This window comes from Moschus berezovskii, chromosome 2 (genome assembly GCF_049115385.1).
Source record: "Moschus berezovskii isolate FMDL1 chromosome 2, NW_MosBer_1.0, whole genome shotgun sequence".
In the NCBI taxonomy this organism is placed as follows: Eukaryota; Metazoa; Chordata; class Mammalia; order Artiodactyla; family Moschidae; genus Moschus; species Moschus berezovskii.
The window spans coordinates 91,605,865-91,628,485 of record NC_142461.1 but is presented as its reverse complement, the minus strand read 5'-3'; the positions used below and the strand labels follow the sequence as shown (position 1 = coordinate 91,628,485).

The following is a 22,621-nucleotide window of genomic DNA, read 5'->3' as shown; positions in this document are numbered from 1 at the left end:
GGCAGGAGGAGACGGGGACGACAGAAAATGAAATGGCTGGATGGCATCACCAACTCGATAGACATGAGTTTGAGTGAACTCCGGGAGTTGGTGATGGACAGGGAGGCCTGGTGTGCTGTGATTCATGGGGTCGCAAAGAGTCAGACACGACTGAGTGACTGAACTGAACTGAACTGAACTGATGGCTTTAACTGCTATCCATATGTCAATGACTCTCTAATCTCTGTCTCCCACATAAACCACTTTTCTGAGTAACAGGCCTACTGTCCAATAACTTACTAACAACTACATATGAATGCCCCTCAGGCATCTTAGAATTCAAGATATCCCAAGCCAAACTTCTTATCATTCCCCTAAAACCTATTTTCTTCCTAGGAGACAACACCTATGGGAAAGAAAACAGTATCTTTAAACCTAACAGACTGAGATTTAAATCCAGCCCTGGAAGCTTCAGAAATATACGTAAGTCATTTGCACTTTAATTTCTTCATATTTCACATGAGGATAATAGTATGTCCATTTTCTGGATTGTTATGAGAATTGAAGAATGGAAAAATCCCTATACGAGTGCCACCACATAGCATACATTCCACAAATTAATATTCCTGGAGTCCCAATCTCAGCAAAAGCAACTCTAGTCACCAAGTATCCTAAGTCAAAAATGTAGGAATCATCTTCAACGTGTCCTTTTCCTTGTCTGCAATTAATGGACAGCTATACAGTACTGATTTCTCAACTTTCCCCCTCCTTTTAATTCAGGTTGTCATGGTCTTTCTCATGGGCACAGCAATAGTCTCTTAACCACTTGCTCTGGATCCAGTTCCACATTCTTCCCACCTATCCTGTATACTGAAGCCCAAGGATCTTCCCAAGGCACATATCTGATAATGCCATGATGGCTTAAATTTGCCCAGTATCCCATTGCTTCCGGGATTACATCTACCTTAATAGTTCACTGAAGACTGACTATGATCTGGCCCCTGTCTACCTCCAACTCAATCATTTGATTATTTGTGGATATCCTCAACTGCCCATAGTGTTTTGGATTCTGTATCTCTGTCCACACTGCTTCCTTTGACTGAATGTCCTCACCCCTGTAATGTCTTTTCTTGGCACTTAGATAAATAACTACTCATCTTTCAATATGCTGATCAACATCACCTACACTATGAAGTTAATCCTGACAGCCTCCTGCCATACCACTGTTCACTCTCACCTCCATCTGACAGGTGATTTTCTACCTGGCAAAGATGAATAACATATGGTTTCCAGTCTCAAAAAGCTTACAGTCATCATTCAACCAAAAATCTTGTTATATAACCTGGAGTAGTAAGCTGACTTCAAGGTGAAATTATCAGGAATGAAAAAGGAATGAGTTCTAAGTAACTCAAATACTCAGCTCACTGGTTTTACTCAGAAGCCTCTGAGACTCCCAAGGAGTGAGCAGGTGTGTGTGTGTGTGTGCACGCACACACACAGAACTATATGTTAGCTACATATTAACTGATTTAATATTCATGAAATATGAGTTGGGCGCTATTATTACATTATTCCCATTTTAGAAGAGAGGAAACTAAAAGCATAAAGAGACTAACTTGCCCAACATAACCCATCAAAAAATATCAGTATGAATGAAGTATGGACTTCAATTAACTTTTTAATATACAAAGGATATACTCTTCAGTTCTACTGGAGGTGTTGAACCTATTATACAGAGCCTATTATACAGAGTGAAGTCAGAATGAGAAAAATAAATATCACATACTAATGCAGATATATGGAATCTAGAAAGACGGTACTGATGAAAATATCTGCAGGACAGCAGTGGAGACACAGACACAAACAACAGACTTACGGACAGGACTCAGGGTAGCGGGGAGGAAAGAGAGGATGGGATGGAGAGACACAGTAACATGGAAACATACATTCGGTTCAGTTCAGTCACTCAGTTGTGTCCGATTCTTTGCGACCCCATGGATCACAGCACGCCAGGCCTCCCTGTCCATCACCAACTCCCGGAGTTCACTCAAACTCATGTCCATCAAGCTGGTGATGCCATCCAGCCATCTCATTCTCTGTCGTCCCCATCTCCTCCCACCCCCAATCCCTCCCAGCATCAGAGTCTTTTCCAGTGAGTCAACTCTTCGCATGAGGTGGCCAAAGTATTGGAGTTTCAGCTTTAGCATCAGTCCTTCCAATGAACACCCAGGATTGATCTCCTTTAGAATGGACTGGTTGGATCTCCGTGCTGTACAAGGGACTCTCAAGAGTCTTCTCCAACACCACAGTTCAAAAGCATCAATTCTTCGGCGATCAGCTTTCTTCACAGTCCAACTCTCACATCCATACATGACCATGGGAAAAACCATAGCCTTGACTAGACGGACTTGGTTGGCAAAGTCATGTCTCTGCTTCCTAGGTTGGTCATAACTTTCCTTCCAAGGAGTAAGTGTCTTTTAATTTCATGGCTGCAATTAGCATTCGCAGTGATTTTGGAGCCCACACTGTTTCCACTGTTTCCCCATCTATTTCCCATGAAGTGATGGGACCAGATGCCACGATCTTAGTTTTCTGGATGTTGAGCTTCAAGCCAACTTTTTCACTCTCCTCTTTCACTTTCATCAAGAGGCTTTTTAGTTCCTCTTCACTTTCTGCCATAAGGGTGGTGTCATCTGCATATCTGAGGTTATTGATATTTCTCTGCCATAAGGGTAGTGTCATCTGCATATCTGAGGTTATCGATATTTCTCCCAGCAATCTTGATTCCAGCTTGTGCTTCTTCCAGTGCAGAGTTCCTCATGATGTACTCTGCATAGAAGTTAAATAAGCAGGGTGACAATATACAGCCTTGACGTACTCCTTTTCCCATTTTGAACCAGTCTGTTGTTCCATGTACAGTTCTAACTGTTGCTTCCTGACCTGCATACAGGTTTCTCAAGAGGAAGGTCAGGTGGTCTGGGATTCCCATCTCTTTCAGAATTTTCCACAGTTTATTGTGATCCACACAATCAAAGGCTTTGGCATAGTCAATGAAGCAGAAATAGATGTTTTTCTGGAGCTCTCTTGCTTTTTCCATGATCCAGCGGATGTTGCAATTTGATCTCTGGTTCCTCTGCCTTTTCTAAAACCAGCTTGAACATCTGGAAGTTCACGGTTTACATATTGCTGAAGCCTGGCTTGGAGAATTTTGAGCATCACTTTACTAGCGTGTGAGAGGAGTGCAATTGTGCAGTAGTTTGAGCATTCTTTGGCATTGCCTTTCTTTGGGATTTGGATAAAGACTGACCTTTTCCAGTCCTGTGGCCACTGCTGAGTTTTCCAAATTTGCTGGCATCTTGAGTGCAGCACTTTCACAGCATCATCTTTCAAGATTTGAAATAGCTCAACTGGAATTCCATCACCTCCACTAGCTTTGTTCCTAGTGATGCTTTCTAAGGCCCACTTGACTTCACATTCCAAGATGTCTGGCTCTAGGTGAGTGATCACGTTACCATATGCAAAATAGATAGTCAATGGGAATTCGCTATATGACTCAGGGAACTCAAACCTTGGCTTTGTAACAACCTAGAGGGGTGGGATGGGGAGGCAGGTTGGAGGGAGTTTCCAGAAGGAGGGGACATCGGTATACCTATGGCTGATTCACGTTGATGTTTGGTAGAAACCAACGCAATACTGTAAAACAATTATCGTTCAATTAAAAATAAATTTTAAAAAGTGATATACTCCTTATAAAGAAGTCGTGGGATATATATTTATTGCGCCTATTAAAAGTCTGGGATATAAACGAAAAAAGTGCTCTATTCTCAAAAACAGTTATTTTCTAATTTTTTTTAAATAGATACAAAGAACAGAAAACTGTACCTCCTTTGAGCAATAAAGGCTTGGGGCAAGAAAGGAGGCTTTCAAATACATCGGTGAGTTAATGATCGAAATTAAATGAGTGCGGAACGCAGCTCTGTAGCCTTGATCTCCACATGTTATTATCCACGCCTCACCTTTCCTCCTCCTACGTGGGGGCGGTGGACTATCCAATGAAAGGGCGGTGCTACGTGGGCCTCCCGTGCGCGTGCGCAGCATCTGCTTGAGGATCATTCCCATCCATGCGCTCGAATGCAACTTCTTCAGTCTGGTCACTGCCAGCGTCAGAGCGACACCTTCTGCCGTCGCGCCGCCATTTTGAAGACGGGAAGGGTACGGGCCTGGGACCGCTGGAGGCGGCTGTGGCGGCGCCGGCGACTGGTACGGACGGTTTCCGCCCGCGTTAGCCCCTCCAGATTTGCCCATCTTTTGGCCACAGCTCTCGGTGTTGCCCCTATACTCGCAGGGCCCCTGTCGCTGTCCCCGGTCGTCCTGTCACTCTGTCGTTAGGATCTGTTTGGCTTCCTCAACCTTCATCTTTGCTGGAACCTTTGCTTACAGCTTGTTTAGAACCCTGCTCGGTGTTAAAATACCTACTTGGAGCCTCAGGACTCCATCCTGGTGGACGGCCCCTCTCTCCTCACGCGGATCTAGTGGGAGTTGTCTTCCGCAGACACACCGGGCGGGCTGAGGACGGCAAGGCCTCCTGTGGGCAGCGACTTGTGCCCTGCGGGGGCAGGGGGCGAATTCCGGGCTCCTGGGGTCCGGCACAGCTGGCACTTTAGTTCTGTCGCGGAAGAAGGGACACCCAGTAGGCGATGGTGGACATTACCCGAGTGATCTGTTGTTAGAGCTTAATCCGTCACTGGCCTGTTTTGTTTTGTCCTTTCCCAGGAATAACTTTACAAAAGGGAAGATAATTTTCGTCTGCCCTTTCCGCCAGAAATGGCCAATGTGAGTAAATTAGTCTCTTAAGAAGCAGTACAGTAATTATTTTGGGAACTCGTTAAGAAATGGAGGGACGGGTTTAATTATAATGGAATTGATGGCATAATGTTTCTTGTACTTAGTGAATCAAAAATGTCAAGGGAAACAAGAGGTGTGAAATTAGGTCAATATGCCTTGAAGGTAGTTTGAAGACAAACATATTTCTCAATACTTTTATTTACTTATGCAAGTTCCTTTTGAGAAATAAATTCAGTGCCTGCATCCTTTCAGTAATTTTAAAAGGCGTTATTTTTGTAAATACTTAGAATCTATTTTTAAAGCCGCTTTCTTTTTGGTTAGATAAACTGAAGGTTTTGTAGCAGTTTTAGTATAGGAAGTAACCTTACAAATACTACAAAATGAGAGCAAGAGAGATTATTCTCATAGGCCAGAGGTATTTATTCACGGTAGCTGTCCAGTGATTACTTAAACACATCGTGCCATAGGGTTCATAAAACATACATGAAAACTATTACAGTAAGAGTAGAAACTAATTTTAAAAGTTACACAGAGGTACAATACAGATTCAGAGCTTTGTGGAGAGGGAAAAGTGGGGGTTTGGGTTCACTTAATCAGAGAAGCATTTTAATTTTAAAAGATGGGTGAGATTATCTAAATCTCACCCAGAACAGGTATATTCAAAGACACCCCCTGCTCCCGCCCCCCTTCAGAAATCAAGAAGTCATTTCTGTCTTCCTGAATGTAAGATGTGTGAAAGAGATGAGTGGGAAATAAGGTTGGGTTGTGGATTTGGTATCAATGGCAACCCACTCCAGTGTTCTTGCCTGGAGAATCCCAGGGACGGGGCAGCCTGGTGGGCTTCCGTCTGTGGGGTCACACAGAGTCGGACACGACTGAAGTGACTTAGCAGCAGCAGCAGCAGCAACAAGAGTCTTGGGGCTTCCCAGGTGGCTCAATGGTACAGAATCTGCCTGCCAAGCAGGAAACTCAGGTTCCATCCCTGGGTCAGGAAGATCCCCTGGAGTAAGAAATGGCAACCCACTCAAGTATTCTTGCTTGGGAAATCCCACGGACAGAGGCGCTTGGTGGGCTACAGTCCGTGAGGTCAAAAAGGATCCAATGTGACTTAGCAACTAAACCACCAGCAGAGTTTTGTATGCTAGACTTGGTAATTTGGACTTTATTCTTTAAATTTTGGTGATTTGATTAGTGTTGTGTGTTAGGAAAACTGATATGGTAACAGTTAGCCAGGATTGTATTCCTGTAGTTGAATATGATACATTAAGTAATAATCTAATGATAAGACTATAGGGCCAGGGGAGGATGCTTAAATTTTTAGGTGGACAGAATGCTCTGGAGACAGGCCTTGCATTTTGGAGACATCTGGAGGAGGTTCAGTTTATCTGGATCTTGAAGAAAGAGTTGGAATTTGTCCAGCCTAAGAGAAGGAAAAGGGCATTTTAGTGGAAGAAATCTTACGGCAGTATAAAAGACAGAAATATGGAAATGTTGGGTAGGTATTTTTATGTGACTGAAAAGTGAAGTAAGAGAGGGGAAGATAAAATTAGTAAGAAATTCTGTCAGAGAGGTAGAAAGACCAGTCAAAGAACACACAGGTTGTATTTCAGAATACTGTATGAAAGGGAAGAAGAATGATTCCAAAGTATCAAATGGCTAGACTATTTCAGCCTCCTGGTAACTAGTTTTCATACCATCTCTCTAATCCCACTCCTTTCTCTTCACTACCCTTAGCTGTACATTCCTTAAAACATCCTTTATTTTTATCTGTTAATTCTTTTCCTCCCTGCCTACAGGTTAAAATTCCGATTTATTCTCTTGTTGTAACAGGCCCTTTCCTGTCTGTGTCGCAAAGTATGAAGCCTTTTATAGTTGCTCATAAGTTAAATTTCAAGCCTGTTCTTTACTGCATTACTTTATATCCACCTTCAGTGAACCTGTCACTCTGAAAACAACCTCTATACCTTTCTTCCTGAAAGGCACTCATTGAAATGAGTGCCTAAATTTCTGTTTCTTCACAACCCAGTATATCCTCCATGAAACTTTTCCTATGACCTCAAGGATCTCTTAATTGTTCAAATCTTTTAATAGAATTTCACAGATGATATGATATTTGTTGTTACGCATTTTCTACTAATCTAAGAGTCAGCAGTGATTTTAAATATAAAGGGCCAGGTAGCAAATATTTTGGAGAAGGAAATGGCAACCCACTCCAGTGTTCTTGCCTGGAGAATCCCAGGGAAGGGGGAGCTTGGTGGGCTTCCGTCTATGGGGTCACACAGAGTCAGACAAGACTGAAGTGACTTAGCAGCAGCAAATATTTTAGGCTTTGTAGGCCAGAGTCTCTGAAATAACTCTGCAATTATGACATGAAAGCAGCCATAGACAATACATAACTGGGTGGCAGTATTGCAATAGAACTGTTTTCACCAAACAGAAGGCTAGAGTCCACTGTAGTTTGCCAACCCCTGCATTAAGTTATTCTGATTCGGCTATTTTGATTATACATGAAAGATGTTCACACATTCATATTGTAACTGACCTGAGTCTAGGAAATGAACATAGGAGCAGAGAAGGTATAAAGATGTGTGCTAAACTGGAAGAAAGTGGACATTGCCATAAAATCAAGAGAAAGATAGCATAGGAGATAATTAGTACAATCTAATAGCAGTAAAAGAAGCATTAGGAAGTAAGTAGGATTTTTTTTTTCTAGGAGAGGTTTTGAAAGTTCTTTATTTTGAGAATGGAAGAATCTTATTAGCTGTGCCACTTTTTTAGTGTTGCTGATAAATAGGGCAACTTTTCAAAGTTCCTATTCTTTCTGTATGGCACTCTTGATTCTGGCCTTGCTAGGAAAGCCATATATTTTTACCCAAATAACTTAGTACTTGTGTTGTTGTTTGTTTTTTTTTTAATATTTGTGTTTATTTTTAAAATTATAAATATGCATGTTGCTCATTCAATGGCAGGTGCTCAATAACAGTAGAATCAATGTTGGTTTTATAAAAGATACATTGCAATGTGAGGATTTGCCTGAGATTGTCTGCGTTAGTGTAACATTTATATCCACAATAATTTTGGGTTTTGTGTGATTCTTAGGTGCTCTGTAACAGAGCCAGACTGGTTTCCTATCTCCCAGGATTTTGCTCTTTAGTTAAAAGGGTTGTCAATCCCAGAGCCTTTTCAACCGCAGGATCTTCAGGTTCTGATGAGTCTCATGTGGCCACTGCACCTCCAGATATCTGTAAGTAAAACTTATTTTTGCTTTACTTACAATTGTTTCATAACATTTGTTATGTTTCCTGTAATATTTTTTCTTGAAGTTTTACTGATCTTCTAAAGTTGAGTTTATCCCTTTGAAAGTAAAATCAGAGCTCTGCCTAAATATTTATGCCAGGAAGTTACAATATTAAAAAAAAAAAAAAGAATACTGGTTTCTAAAACTTACTTTCTTGAACTTTAGTTTTTTTCTAATCTATATTCAGATACACACAGTCTTCCCTGAAACAAATCTTCTTTTGATCCTATTAAACTATGTTACTACTTCTTGCCCCTCTGCTGAATTTCCTAAATGTAGCCATCACTTTTTACTAACCAGTGTTTATTAAGTCAAAGTCTGCTTTTTCTTATCCACCTTGCACACCACTGTATCACATTAATTATTCTAAAATACTGTAAATCATGACATTTCCATCATAAGCCTCAGTTATCTCCCATTGCTTGCAATAGCCATTCCTAAACTATCCACAAACTATGAATCATTGTTCAAGGTCTAAAAAAAAACTTTTTTTTTAAGTTCTGTAATTAGTTAACTTTGAGAAATGCTTTATGCTAAAGTTCTATCTTAGAGGTTTATAAAGCACGCTAAAATATTAAGGGAAGACTCTTAGAAACTTTACCTAACGTATTCTGAAGGGATTGCCCATGGAATCCCTTTTTCATTCAATGCATTACTGCATTGAATGTCAGTTCACTGGGGCATGCAAAGCCTCCCCTAGTTTTCTTGCCCCAGTTTTCTAACTCCATCTCTGATTATTCCTCAGTTTTCTTGATCTGAAGACTAAACATGTATCTTATCATAAATGAAAGGTCTGTTACTCAGAATAGTTAAGGGTTTGTATTGTGAATATACAGCTTAGCCTTCCTGTCTATGGGTTCTGCATCCTCAGATTCAGCCAGAGATTGAAAATATTTGAGGGGGTGGGGAATTCCAGAAAGTTCCAAATAGCAAAACTTGAATTTGCCATGTGCCAGCAATTTACACATCATTTACTTTGTGTTCGATATTATAGGTAATCTGGAGATGATTAAAAGTATACAGGAGGATGTACATAGGTTACATATATGCACATACAGTTCATTCTTGAAACAGCATGGGTTTGAGCTGTGCATATCTGTTTTATACACAGGTTTTTTCCAATAATAACTAACTGTGGTGCTACACAGTTCTCGGTTCCTTGACTCTGAGGATGTGGAAATGACTAAACAGAGAACTGACTATAAATTATACTCAGATTTTTGACTGCAGGGTTTGAACAACTAACTCTTGAGTTGCTCAAAGGTCAGTTGAACTATACCCTTTTTATATAAGGACTTGAGCATATGCAAATTTTGATATCCATGAGGGTCCAGAAAGCATTGCCTGTGAATACCTAGGGAGTACTATATAAAGAATTTTTGTAGATCAATAGGAAAAAAACAACCCAGTAGAAAACCAAACAAAAATTTCAAAAATGAGTTTGAACAGGCTATTTCTGTAAGAGAAAACCGAAAACATTTGAAAATATGCTCATTTCCAGTATTTAATATTGAGTATTTATTTGAAGACACAGATCTGAATAATCTATAAAATCCATATTGTTCAGAATAGCTGGTAAGTTTTAGTTTGTGAACTGATTCCAGTCGGTCATTGGTGGCTGTCTAGAGCCTTATCACTCAGTGTGATCTGCAGAACAGTATAGCATGGCATGGTATAGCATCAGCATCATGTGGGACTGGTTCAGAACGAATTTTGAGCCCCACTCCAGAGCTGCATTTTGGGAAGTTCTCAGATGATTCTTAAATACCTAATAGTTTGAGATGTGCTGGACTAGAGTGTTTGGGTTGAGAATTATGTGACAGTCTGGGTTCAGCAGGGAAAAGTTCCTTGATAGGTAATGTCTGTCATAGGTATGGAACAGAGATATGGGCATCACATAGGGGCAGCCGTGATGACGTGACCATTTTTAGTCACTTAGTTCTGGCAGAATATTTATAAATACTTTTATTGCCGACTAAAGTCTACAGCCATCCTTTCCTTTCTCTAAACAAAATTCCTACTCTGAGTATTTCTTCATTTGATTTTCTAAGTTACTTTTTTCTGAATCTTTTTTAATTTTTCATGTTAGGATTTTTTTTTAATTTTATAGGAATAAAGTAATGTGTATTCTTCTGTAAGTATTTAATCCATGTTCACGCATGTGACTGGTAAACAGGGCATTATGTCACATTGGCTGGTACAAAATTTTTTCCAGTCCATTAATGTTTTGTGCCACCAGGTAACAGCAGTTGAATGCCCCTCCCCAAGGGTTGCCTGATGGCTCAGATGGTAAAGAGTCTGCTTGAAGTGTGGGAGGCCTGGGTTCGATCCCTGGGTCAGGAAGATACCCTAGAGAAGGAACTGGCAACCCACTCCAGTATTCTTGCCTCAAGAATCCCATGAACAGGGAAACTTGGCAGGCTACAGTTCATGGAGTCATAAAGAATCTAACACGACTGAGTGATTAACATAGACACACCCCCCAAGGGTAACCACTATTAAGTCTGGTATCTTTACTTTCAAGTATTTTTTTTTCTGTATTTAAAGCATTATTATAAGCATGTAAAATAAATGTCACATATACTGTTCTTGGACTTAGGTTTTTCTTGGAGTGTCATTTATCCTGTGAACTTCTTTCACCATATGTAAATATTTACTAATGACCATTAAGAATTACATAGTACGGAAGTTCCCTGATGGTCTAATGGTTAGGATTCCAGGCTTTCGTTGCCATGGTCTTGGTTCAGTTCCTTTTTGGGGAACAGAGATCCCACAAGCCTCACAGTGAAGCCAGAAAAAAAAGAATTACATCGTATGGATTACAGTACTTTACTGAATCTCTTCCCTAATAAGGGAATTACCTATGAGTTGGCAGCTGGTTGCTTCAACTAGTGTTTTGGAAATAACATGAAACCAACTAACATTCAACCAGTAAAGCAAACTTCAGAGATCTATTGTTTAGGTAAAAAATAAAAAAAAAAACAAAAAAACCTTATTGGAAGAACAACATTCTTTCACATTCTTTCAGTATACCAATGCACTTAAGTTGTAAGGAGAAAATGGTTCATTTTATTGTTTCTCTTCAGGCTCTCGAACAGTTTGGCCTGATGAAACTATGGGACCATTTGGACCTCAGGATCAGAGATTCCAGCTTCCTGGGAACATAGGTTTTGACTGTCACCTCAACGGGACCGCATCACAGAAGAAAAGCCAGGTTCATAAAACTTTACCTGATGTTCTAGCAGAACCTTTATCAAGTGAAAGACATGAGTTTGTTATGGCACAATATGTGAATGAATTTCAGGTATGTTGTTAATATCATTTATTCCATTTTCTAATTATTAAAGCTATATTTCTGATAACTATGAGCATATTACTTTCATTGAAAAAGTTAAAAAAATATTTAAGTCCAGGATATACAGAAAAAGCATGTATAAGTTTTTAAAACCTTGGTGTTGTCCTATACTTAGTATTTGCTATATAATTTTTCACATTACAGTCTCTTAGGTAATTAATTCTTCAAAATATCTTTTTTAATAACTATTTATTGTAAATATAAATAGCTTAATTTCTGTAACTGGAAATTTAGATTTTCTTTTTTTCATTTTTAGAAACTAATTATAATTTGTATATGGACCAAATTCCAACTAGTTTTATATTCCTCTAGCCATTTAGAAACTTAAAAAAAATTTAAGATCTCTAAAATTCTTCAGATATACTAAACTAAAAAGTAGGATTTTTAAATAGGTTTTGTAAAAAACAATTCCTGAGAGGTTTTTTATGAGTTTTTTAGAACTGGTATTGCATATGAATTCTTTAAATGATTTTTAAAACTAGTATTGCATCATTGCTCACTCAAATGGGAAGTTACATGCATTTCAGAGTTTGTCAAACCCCTGATCCTTCCCATTTTTCATATTTCTGTGTGGTTTCAGGTGAAGATTTTGATGAAAACGATATTATTAAAAGTAATAACCCCTCACAGTTATGGGTTATATCAGTAACCTAACACTGGGACACAGTTGACCTCCCCTTTTTATCTCAGATAATTCCTTCTCAGTCTTGGCTCTTCCTCTGTCTACCAGTTATATGATATTTCCCAAATGTCTGTTCTTCATTTTCTCCTTTGACTTGCTCCCTGGTCACTTAAGTCCTCAGCTTTCTCCATAGGCTGTGTCTTCATATTTCCTCACTTTCTGTTTCTGTTTCTGACAGTTCTGGTTCTGTATTACTTGCCAAATGTCTTTATCTGGATGTCTCAGAAGTACGAAAATTAGGACTAGTACACATCCAGTACTGAATGAGTCCTTTTTACTCTCAAAACTTGTCTTTATTCCCATGTTTGTCAGTAGTATAAGTAACTTAGTCATCCTTGCACTGTCCCAAAAATAAAGATTCCAGTGACAGCCTTGACTCCTCTTTTCATCATTCCCCCATAAATAGTGACAGTTACATTGCTTTCATCTCTGAAAGTAGCCCTTAAATTTGTGTCAGTTTAGTTCTCACTAATATGCAGGTCAGGAAGCAACAATCAGAACTGTACATGGAATAACAAACTGGTTCCAAATAGGAAAAGGAGTACGTCAAGGCTGTATATTGTCACCCTGCTTATTTAACTTATATGCAGAGTACATCATGAGGAACGCTGGGCTGGAAGAAGCACAAGCTGGAATCAAGATTGCTGGGAGAAATATCAATAACCTCAGATATGCAGATGACACCACCCTTATGGCAGAAAGTGAAGAGGAACTAAAAAGCCTCTTGAGAAAAGTGAAAGAGGAGAGTGAAAAGGTTGGCTTGAAACTCAGCATTCAGAAAACAAAGATCATGGCATCTGGTCCCATCACTTCATGGGAAATAGATGGGAAAACAGTGGAAACAGTGTCAGAGTTTATTTTTTGGGGCTCCAAAATCACTGCGGATGCTGATTGCAGCCATGAAATTAAAAAACGCTTACTCCTTGGGAGGAAAGTTATAACCAACCTAGATAGTATATTAAAAAGCAGAGACATTACTTTGCCAACCAAGGTCCATCTAGTCAAGGCTATGGTTTTTCCCGTCGTCATGTATGGACGTGAGAGGTGGACTGTGAAGAAAGTTGATCGCCGAAGAATTGATGCTTTTGAACTGTGGTGCTGGAGAAGACTCTTGAGAGTCCCTTGGACTGCAAGGAGATCCAACCAGTCCATTCTAAAGGAGATCAATCCTGGGTGTTCATTGGAAGGACTGATGCTAAAGCTGAAACTGCAATACTTTGGCCACCTCATGCGACGAGTTGACTCATTGGAAAAGACTCTGATGCTGGGAAGGATTGGGGGTGGGAGGAGAAGGGGATGACAGAGAATGAGATGGCTGGATGGCATCACCGACTCGATGGACATGAGTTTGAGTGAACTCCGGGAGTTGGTGATGGACAGGGAGGCCTGGCGTGCTGTGATTCATGGGGTTGCAAAGAGTCAGACACGACTGAGCGACTGAACTGAACTGAACACTATTAGAGTTCAGCACCTCCTTATCTTACCTCAGTTTTTAGAGGCAGTATAGTAGGATAGACTGTGGAGATAGGATAAATCTGTATACAGAGATTAACGCTTATTTATTGATACTTAATTTTGTGACCTTGAGAAAGTTACTTCACCTTTATGAGACGGTTTCTTTCTATGTAAAATAAGAGTATTTTATTAATATTATTTAATGATATTAAAGTAAAAGTCAAAATTTTGTAATGTGGTATAAATGGATTTCCATAGTTTTGATCCTTTTCTTACCTTATCTCCCATGATTTCCTACTCCTCCTGCATGCTAATCACAACATACTTTTCATTTTTTGAAAATTACACCGTTCTCTTTGACCATTGCATGCCTTTGCACTATTATTTCTTGCTAGACTGTTTTTTTTCCTCCTGGATTCTTAACCTGTATTCTGTCCATTCTTTTATATGTCAGACACATATATTAATTAACATGTAACTCAAATGTGATTTCAACCTTTTCCTGATTTCTCCCAACAAAGCAAGTTTCTTCCCCATTTATACCTCCAGAAGACTTCCTTCATGACTCTGTAGCACTTTTCATAGTGGATTGAATTTATTTGTTCATGCTATTTTTCTTCTACTAACCCTTATATACCTAAGAGTGAAGACTGGATTTTTACCACGTAGTGTCTGCTCCTGTTATAATGGCTGATGTATAATAGGTACCCATTAAATTTCAGCTGAATAAAAGCCTCTAGGCTTTTCCTGTTGGAGAGATTATGTAATCACATTGCTTTGTAAGTTAGTGTTCTTATGCCCATTTTACAGAACAAAGGAAAGCATAATTAGATATGACAAAATATCAGAAGAGGTAACATTATAAGATACAATCATGGCATTTTTAAGTTTTTTAACCAACTTCTATTAAGTTTAGAATATCAATAGATATATATTCCTTTTTTTTTATTTCAACATTTTTTAAAAATTCTCAAATTACATTCATCAGAAAAGTTTGAGTATGTAAGAATACACTGATTATTACCTGATCACCAGCTAGATTAGGATTATTGAAAAAGCTTTCTAGGACAAACAGGTTTATAACAGGCAGGATATTTTATTTGAACTCCAGATTTTGTTTATCTGTACTTCTTATTCCCCTAAAGGGTAATGATGCACCTGTTGAACAAGAAATTAACAGTGCAGAAACTTACTTTGAAAGTGCCAAAGTAGAGTGTGCAATCCAAACATGTCCAGAGTTGCTGCGAAGAGGTATGTTGTGCTTTATTCAGTTTTACACTAGTGTGTGTCAGATTATGTCACTAATTTAAACATATTGAAAAGTGTACTCCTTAGGAATTATAATGTTTTATAATTGGATATTTTAACATGTCTCGCTGGAAACGATGATTGCCTGGCCAAGAAAAAGACTAGCAAATGTCCCCTGACATCTGACCTCATGCTGCCATTAGATAGGATTAGTAGAATTTTTAGTAACTTTTTCCCTAAAGTCATCCTACTCCCGGGTGATTACTGAGATAAATCTTAATAATAAACTTTTTTTTAATTCCAAGACTAACAACATGTAACCCAACTTACTCTTTGGAATTGTTGGCAGTATATTTTTAGTTCATCCAAAAAGAGCAGAAGTAAACCAAAACTAAATTTATTTCATCCTTTTAAAAAATAATATCTATTAATAACCCTAACTTGGTACCATAATGATTTGACTTAATCATCGTTTTTCTAAAGTGTTTTATGCACTGTTTCTATTTAAAAAAAAAAAACAATTTTTTCCTGTAATTTTATTCTTATTTATAGATTTTGAATCACTGTTTCCAGAAGTAGCCACCAACAAACTAATGATTCTGACTGTAACACAGAAAACTAAGAATGATATGACTGTTTGGAGTGAGGAGGTAGAAAATGAAAGAGAAGTGCTCTTAGAAAAGGTAATTCTTTCAACTGCTGACTGTTTAGTTTGATAATCTTATTTAAACACCATGAACACTGTTTTAAAATGATGGCTGTCTTTTCTTACCATTATTAGTTCTCTCGTAATGTATGTCAGTATTTAAAAAATGTACATCCTTTCTGAAAATAAAATGCCAGGGGTTTTTTGTTTGTTTAGTATCTTTGAAAAATTTATATTCTGTCCAGTACTTCCTCAGTTTTTTTTTTTCTCTAATTTATGTCTGTCTTAGGAAGTTTGGAAATACAATAAACAAGAAAAATGTAAAATTAACTCTTCGCCCCCATCCCTGTCTCCTCTCTTATCCTGTTTTCTCCCTCCCTGTCTCTTTCTCTTAAGCATGTCAAGTAAAAAGTGAAAATTACCTAATCCTTCTTCATAGTGTAAACAATAACAGTGTACAGTACAGTAATAATAGTTGTACATACCCACATTTTTCCCTTCCTTTGCTTTTAACTAGAAAATATGTTTTGACACCTTTCCTTCACGTTACACATAGATTATATTTCACTCTTTGTAAAATCTGTATAATATTAGATTACATGGGCAAACCATAAATTTTTTAAATTATTAAAAAATTTTTTAGTCTTTTGTTAAGTTGAAAATCAAACTTTTTGCTTTTATAGGCGGTGAATATATTTGTACATTTATTTTTTATGCATATACTTACATATTCCTAAATAGGGAATTGCAAAATCAAGGGGTATATTTATTTTAAGTTATAATATATACTGCCAATTTGTCCACCAAAAAGATCATCCTAGTATATAGGCTGTTACTCTTACCCTGGATATTAGCATTATTTTTCATTTTTATCAACCTGAGAAATAAGTGGTAACTGAAGATCTCATATTTAGAAATTATATGAGTTTGATTCCTTTGTATGTGTGACAAGATTACCTCACGTAACTACAGTTGAAAAAATTCTCTTTGCTAATTTACATGCAGAATAATATTGGGAGTTTTTTAATGTTTTCTTTAATGTTGGATGTATGGTTCTCACAGCTTATAAAAATATTGTTTACATACTTAACAAAGTATTTTATGATAATGACTTCACACTTAAATGTCCCAAATACAGCTTTGCTAATAAATTCCAGGTAGTAATTAACAGTCAGGAGCGAGTTATATGCTAGTTAGCAAAGAAGTTATAGAGAGGCATAAGACATTGTCTCTGATTTTTAGAAGATCTGAATTTGATGAGTTGAAATTTAAATATACAATAACTCAGTAAACATTTTTTGTTTATGTATTAAGACCAGGAGTAGTTTATTATCACTGTCATTTAGATGCTGGAGAGTTTGCTCTCACGTGTACATTGCATCATAAGTCCTACTTTTTGATTCGTCTAAGATTCTGAGTCTCATTTGATACTGACCCCAGTATAGATATAACTCAATTTTCTGTAACCAATTTTCAGGTTTTGAAATGGCACTATACTTTTTCATGTGATTTTTAATTTTATAGTGAGTAAAGCTGTTTTATTTTTTATGGAAAAGAAAATGTTTCTATTTTAGATATGTTAGTGATTATTTTAGCATCACACATGACTTTACTGTCCAAGTAGATATTTTATCTTTTATGGTTTAAATCTATTCTAGTTTTTTCCAGCAGATGTCAGTGTTTCCCACTGATGAGCAGAATAAGATAAATATTTAAACTGGTTCTTTTTGTGATCATTTGACATTCTTAATCTTTGCAAACATTTAAATACATTGTTTTGTTCAGCTTGTAGTTTTTGTGTACGTCTTATTAAATTGATACATAATTTTAATGACTTTTCTAGACCATATTCAGTTTTCCTGCTTTTTAAGAATTGTGAGGATTAATAAAATACAGCAATAAGTGCAAATATTATGTAGATAACCTAAAGAGTATAGTATTTTTAAATTTTTTCATTAGTTTACAAGAAAGTTTAGGCATGCCTTGGAGATATTGCTGGTTTGGCTCCATCACAATAAAGCAAATATGGCAATAAAGTGAGTCACATGGATATTTTGGTTTCCCAGTGCATATAAAAGTTATGTGTATGTTATACTGTACTCTATTAAATGTGTAATAGCATTATGTTTTAAAAAATGCATACCATAACTTTAAAATACTTTGTTGCTAAAAATGCTAACCATCATCTTAGCCTTCAGTGAGTCATAGTAGCAAAACATCAGTGAAGGTCACTGACTGCAGATCATCATAAATATAATTTTTGTAGGTCATAGGTTTTCAATTGCTCAACTTTTACCCTTGTATTGTTAAAGAAACCATAGACAATATATAAATGAATAGGCATGGCTGCATTTCAGCAAAACTGTATTTATACAAACAGGCAGCCACTCAGTTTGATGGCCCTCTGAGTATCACTTCCTCATCCCTTATTTAGAGTATGGCCCATGTGCCTAACTTTAGCTTGGACTTTGAACCACCTGAATGCCAGAGATGCTCAGTGAGGTCTCATCACTTGGGGTGGCCTGAAACTCATGTTACCCAGCGCTGCATGACCCCTGATAACACTATTCAGTTGCAGCCTTGCAGCTGGCACTCTGCTAGACCTCAAGGAATCTCACCCTCTGTCTGCACAGCTCAGCATGAGACTACCGAACCAGCAAAGACTGTTCTGCAGACTGCTTTGGAAGCCTATTGTGCATTACCCTCTTCTCCAGCGCCCTACCCCAAAAAGTCCAGATGCTTCGGCAGTCCAGACCTGTTGCTTTCTACTGCCTCAGCTCAGTGACACTGTCACTTTGCTTGGGCTCTGCTTCTTTGTCCTGCAGCGGAAAAGTGTCCTCAGCCAGAAGGCTAGAGCATATATGGGGATCACCTTATTTGTTTCCCTTCTCTCGAAGACTACAGTTTTGTGTCTGCCTGTTGTTCAGTGTCTAAAAACAGTTGTGTCGTGTATTTCAGTCATTTTTGTAGTTTTCAGCAGGTGGCAAGTTTGATAACTGTTACTCTATTACGACTGGAAGTGGAATTGTGCCCTTGTTTTTAAACACAGTGTCCTTTTTTTTAACATTCTAATCTGGTTCTAATATTTGTTGTCTTTTTCACTGCTTAGAGTTCTGATAAAGCTAGTCTTTGCATCATAGGAGTTAGACATCACAGGATTTGAATAGGTAATGCAGGTACATGGTCTGTATTATTTATACACTACGTAGGAAAATAGAGAAGCATATGGGGAAAAGTAAGTATGCTGTCCAGCCCTGTTCCCAGTCTATCCATTTATCTTATTTTCATGTGCCTTTTCAGAAATATTTCATGACTATGTGACTGGATAGGTGTATTTTTGAAGGACATACAAACAAGTTTTTTTTGTATACAAAGCCTGTTTTTAAACAACTTCCATTCAAATTAATGAATGGTTCAGATCTTTTCATTATGAATATTTTGTTTTCCCTCTCTTACTTTATTTCGAAGTTTCCATAGTGATATAAAACAGCAACTATAGTTTATACTCCTTGACAAATTTGGGAGTAAATAGCACAAAAGTGATTAGAAGTAGTTCCTAAAACAAATAATTTAGGAGAAAAAATGTACAATTTAGACTTTAAAAAAATGAAAGTGTTATATTAACCATTAATCATTTGGACTGGTGAAAATAATCTTAAGAGTATAAGTCCTAATTTATCATTAGTTTTAATTTTTTATTAATCTTGTGTTCTCTGAGGCAAAATATATTTATTTTTAAAATTTATTGAAAAATAAAACAGTCTATAGTGATGCTATCTTGAGCATAGTATTTGTGTCTTTTTCTATGCAGTTCATCAGCGGTGCTAAGGAAATTTGCTATGCCCTTCGCGCTGAAGGCTATTGGGCTGACTTTATTGACCCATCGTCTGGTTTGGCAGTGAGTAATTAAATACATTTTGAAAGCCAGATTACGTAATTTGAAGTAGGAATTATTATTTTATAATTACAGCCTAGGTAAAAATCGTTTAGGATTTCTTGAAAACCTCGCAATTTTATGCACAGAAGTACCAAGAATCAACTGAATTCACAACTTTGAGGGACCTCTGTCACTCCTGGTTAAAGTTCTCCATCACTTTAATTTTTTTTTATTAAAAATAATTTCAAATTTTATTTTTTCCATCCTTACTAATAGACATTATTTGAATTACATTGAATTAGTATGCTTACTGTTAGTTAAAAATTAGCATTTGGTAGTTCCTTTAAAGAAGAAAGAATACATTTGAATCAGTTCTAATGAGGTGGATGAAACTGGAGCCTATTATCCAGAGTGAAGTAAGCCAGAAAGAAAAACACCAATACGGTATACTAACGCATATATATGAAAGTTAGAAAGATGGTAACGATAATCCTGTATGCGAGACAGCAAAAGAGACACAGATGTATAGAACAGTCTTTTGGACTCTGTGGGAGAGGGCGAGGGTGGGATGATTTGGGAGAATGACATTGAAACATGTATATTATCATATGTGAAACGAATTGCCAGTCCAGGTTTGATGCGTGATACAGGATGCTCAGGGCTGGTGTACTGGGATGACCCAGAGGGATGATATGGGGAGGGAGGTGGGAGGGGGGTTCAAGATGGGGAACACATGTACACCCAGGGTGGATTCATGTCAATGTAAGGCAAAACCAATACAATATTGTAAAGTAATTAGCCTCCAATTAAAATTAAAAGAATAAAAAATTTGGATGGTAAAGAAATATTCAGAAAAGTAACTTTTTGGAAGTTAACATTTATAAAGCTATACTTTAAAAAAAATAATGAGCCACTATTGTCACATTTTAAATTCTGTGTATGTCTTTCAGTTACAAATAGTAATATTATTTTAATCTTAAGATAGAAGTATATACTGTTTCTTCTCGAAGTTAAAATTTAGTGAGTACTAGAAATGAAAAACACCCTGGGCTATAGTTTTCTTATCTTAAAAATTACAAAGGTGAACCATAGATGATTGCCTAAGACTTATTTCATCTCTAAAGGTCATGTGAAGTTATACATTGGTTCTAGATAACATGCAGTCTGCTAGATCATTCATTTCACATTTCCAGAATACCCAAGTGTTGACGGGAGAGGTTTTAAGGCAGTTAGGTGTTACATGTGACCCTTTTATTTCATATTTGACCTTTTAAATATTTGCAATATTTATACAGATCTGTGTTCATGTTTGCATAAAAATTATTAGTCCATTATCTTTCTTGTTAATAAAAATATGACATCATTTTTTATTTCTTCCAGTTTTTTGGACCATATACAAACAACACTCTTTTTGAGACAGATGAACGCTATCGACATTTAGGATTCTCTGTTGATGATCTTGGCTGCTGTAAAGTGATTCGTCACAGTCTCTGGGGTACCCATGTAGTTGTAGGAAGTATCTTCACTAATGCTACACCAGACAGCCATATTATGAAGAAATTAAGTGGAAACTAGCAGTAGGGTCAGTTAATTTGATCTTCTGCTTGTCTGTAACATTTGGGATGATCCACAAGCATTGTCAAAGGCTTCAGTTTTTAAAATTTACTCCCTTGTAGGTATTTATTTCAACATATGGATTTACAATATTGGCAAGTGGTTTATAATTTTTAAATTTCAAATACTCTTCATTAAATACATGTTGAGCACATCCACATTGTACAGAATGTGATAATTAACATGTAACCAGGGTATGATCTCATATTGTTACTTCTCCCCTTAATTGGAAAAAACCTCACTTTTAATTATACCTCTCCAAAAATAAATCATACATTGGCTATGATCATATGTGTTTTTTTTTTATTGCAGTCTTTTTAAAATACAGTTCTTAAAGTTTTTTTCTTTTTTTAAATAAATGCAGTTGAGAATTCTGGATTCAGTGTAGATTTAACTTTTTAAAATTTTTTTTTTCTTTATTACTTGTCAAGTGTCCTGGTACCAGTCTGAGTATTAGTTTGAAATGTATGTGCAGAAAAAGAAGAATAAGGATAATACTACATCTTTACATACAAAAGAATTTGAATCTCAACTTTGTATAATAGTGGCTTCCCTGGTGGCTCAGAGGTTAAAGCATCTGCCTCCAATGCGGGAGACCCGGGTTCGATCCCTGGGTCGGGAAGATCCCCTGGAGAAGGAGATGGTAGCCCACTGCAGTATTCTTGCCTGGAGAATCCCATGGACGGAGAAGCTTGGTAGGCTACAGTCCACGGAGTCGCAAAGAGTCGGACACAACTGAGCGACTGAACAGAACGGAATGGAAAAAGTAATTCTTAACTCCTTGGTGAGACAGCTAAGTGTTTTATTCTTAGACAAAACTATGACTCAGCTTCTAAGTCTATTTCTCTAATTTTAACAACAGATAGAAACTGCAGTAGTTTACAGAAATGCCTCATGGGGACAGAACTTGTTTTTACAACATTTTAAACTCAGAATTATCTTTGATTTTCTTTTGTCAATAGGAATAGAGATAAATCTCAGAAGAACAAGTAACTTCTGCCAAATGAATTATTTGAAATGGATTTTTCTGTATTTTTTTAATTAAATGCCTGTGTTTTAAATGAACACATGAAGATGACCAGCTTTAGCTTATATTCATTTAAAATTCTTTGCTTAATTAGCATGTAGCCTGATAATGAATATTGCTTAACGATTCACAGAGTAAGACCTACAATGTTCTCATTTGTTATGAAGAAGATAAAGTAGTGACTCCCATAGTGTTTTGAAAAAAAAAACTTTGAAGTATAAATGCTCAATAAATTTTCATCTATGTAAGGAGGACCTCGATCAATACAGAACATTATTGGCACCTCAGAGGCTCATCCTGTTCCCTTTCAGGCACTTCCTCCCCTTACCCCTCCTACAAGCAACCACTATCCTGATTTCCTACAGTATAAGTTGGTTTTCTCTTTTGATGGTTAATACATATATGAAATCATATATACCGTGTTCACTCTGGCTTCCTTCACTCAGCAATGTGAGATTCCTCCTTACTGTGCGTAATTATATATTGCCTATTTGCATAGCATTTGTCTTCTCAGTGAATTGGTACAGTTTTGCCCCCAGGGGAAATTTGGCAATGTTGAAACAGTTCTTGATTGTTACAGCTTGCAGTGGGTTAG

General features: G+C 37.2%; 1 protein-coding gene across 1 annotated transcript; it reads left to right on the top strand.

Moving 5' to 3' along the window:
• The first annotated feature begins 4,104 nt into the window (after window positions 1-4,104).
• MMADHC (metabolism of cobalamin associated D) lies at window positions 4,105-21,285 on the top strand. The gene is made up of 8 exons (XM_055397004.2): window positions 4,105-4,239; window positions 4,753-4,812; window positions 7,924-8,068; window positions 11,209-11,426; window positions 14,760-14,865; window positions 15,415-15,545; window positions 19,320-19,406; window positions 20,766-21,285. Exons 2-8 carry the CDS (start codon window positions 4,804-4,806, stop codon window positions 20,958-20,960), a joined length of 891 nt encoding a protein of 296 aa, XP_055252979.1. The 5' UTR covers window positions 4,105-4,239; window positions 4,753-4,803; the 3' UTR covers window positions 20,961-21,285.
• Window positions 21,286-22,621: the final 1,336 nt, after the last annotated feature.

Bases quoted from the DNA above. Each gene is read 5' to 3' on its own strand.
- MMADHC (XM_055397004.2), top strand. The intron at 8,069-11,208 runs GTAAGTAAAACT...GTTTCTCTTCAG, and splicing joins CACTGCACCTCCAGATATCT to GCTCTCGAACAGTTTGGCCT. The intron at 14,866-15,414 runs GTATGTTGTGCT...TCTTATTTATAG, and splicing joins TCCAGAGTTGCTGCGAAGAG to ATTTTGAATCACTGTTTCCA.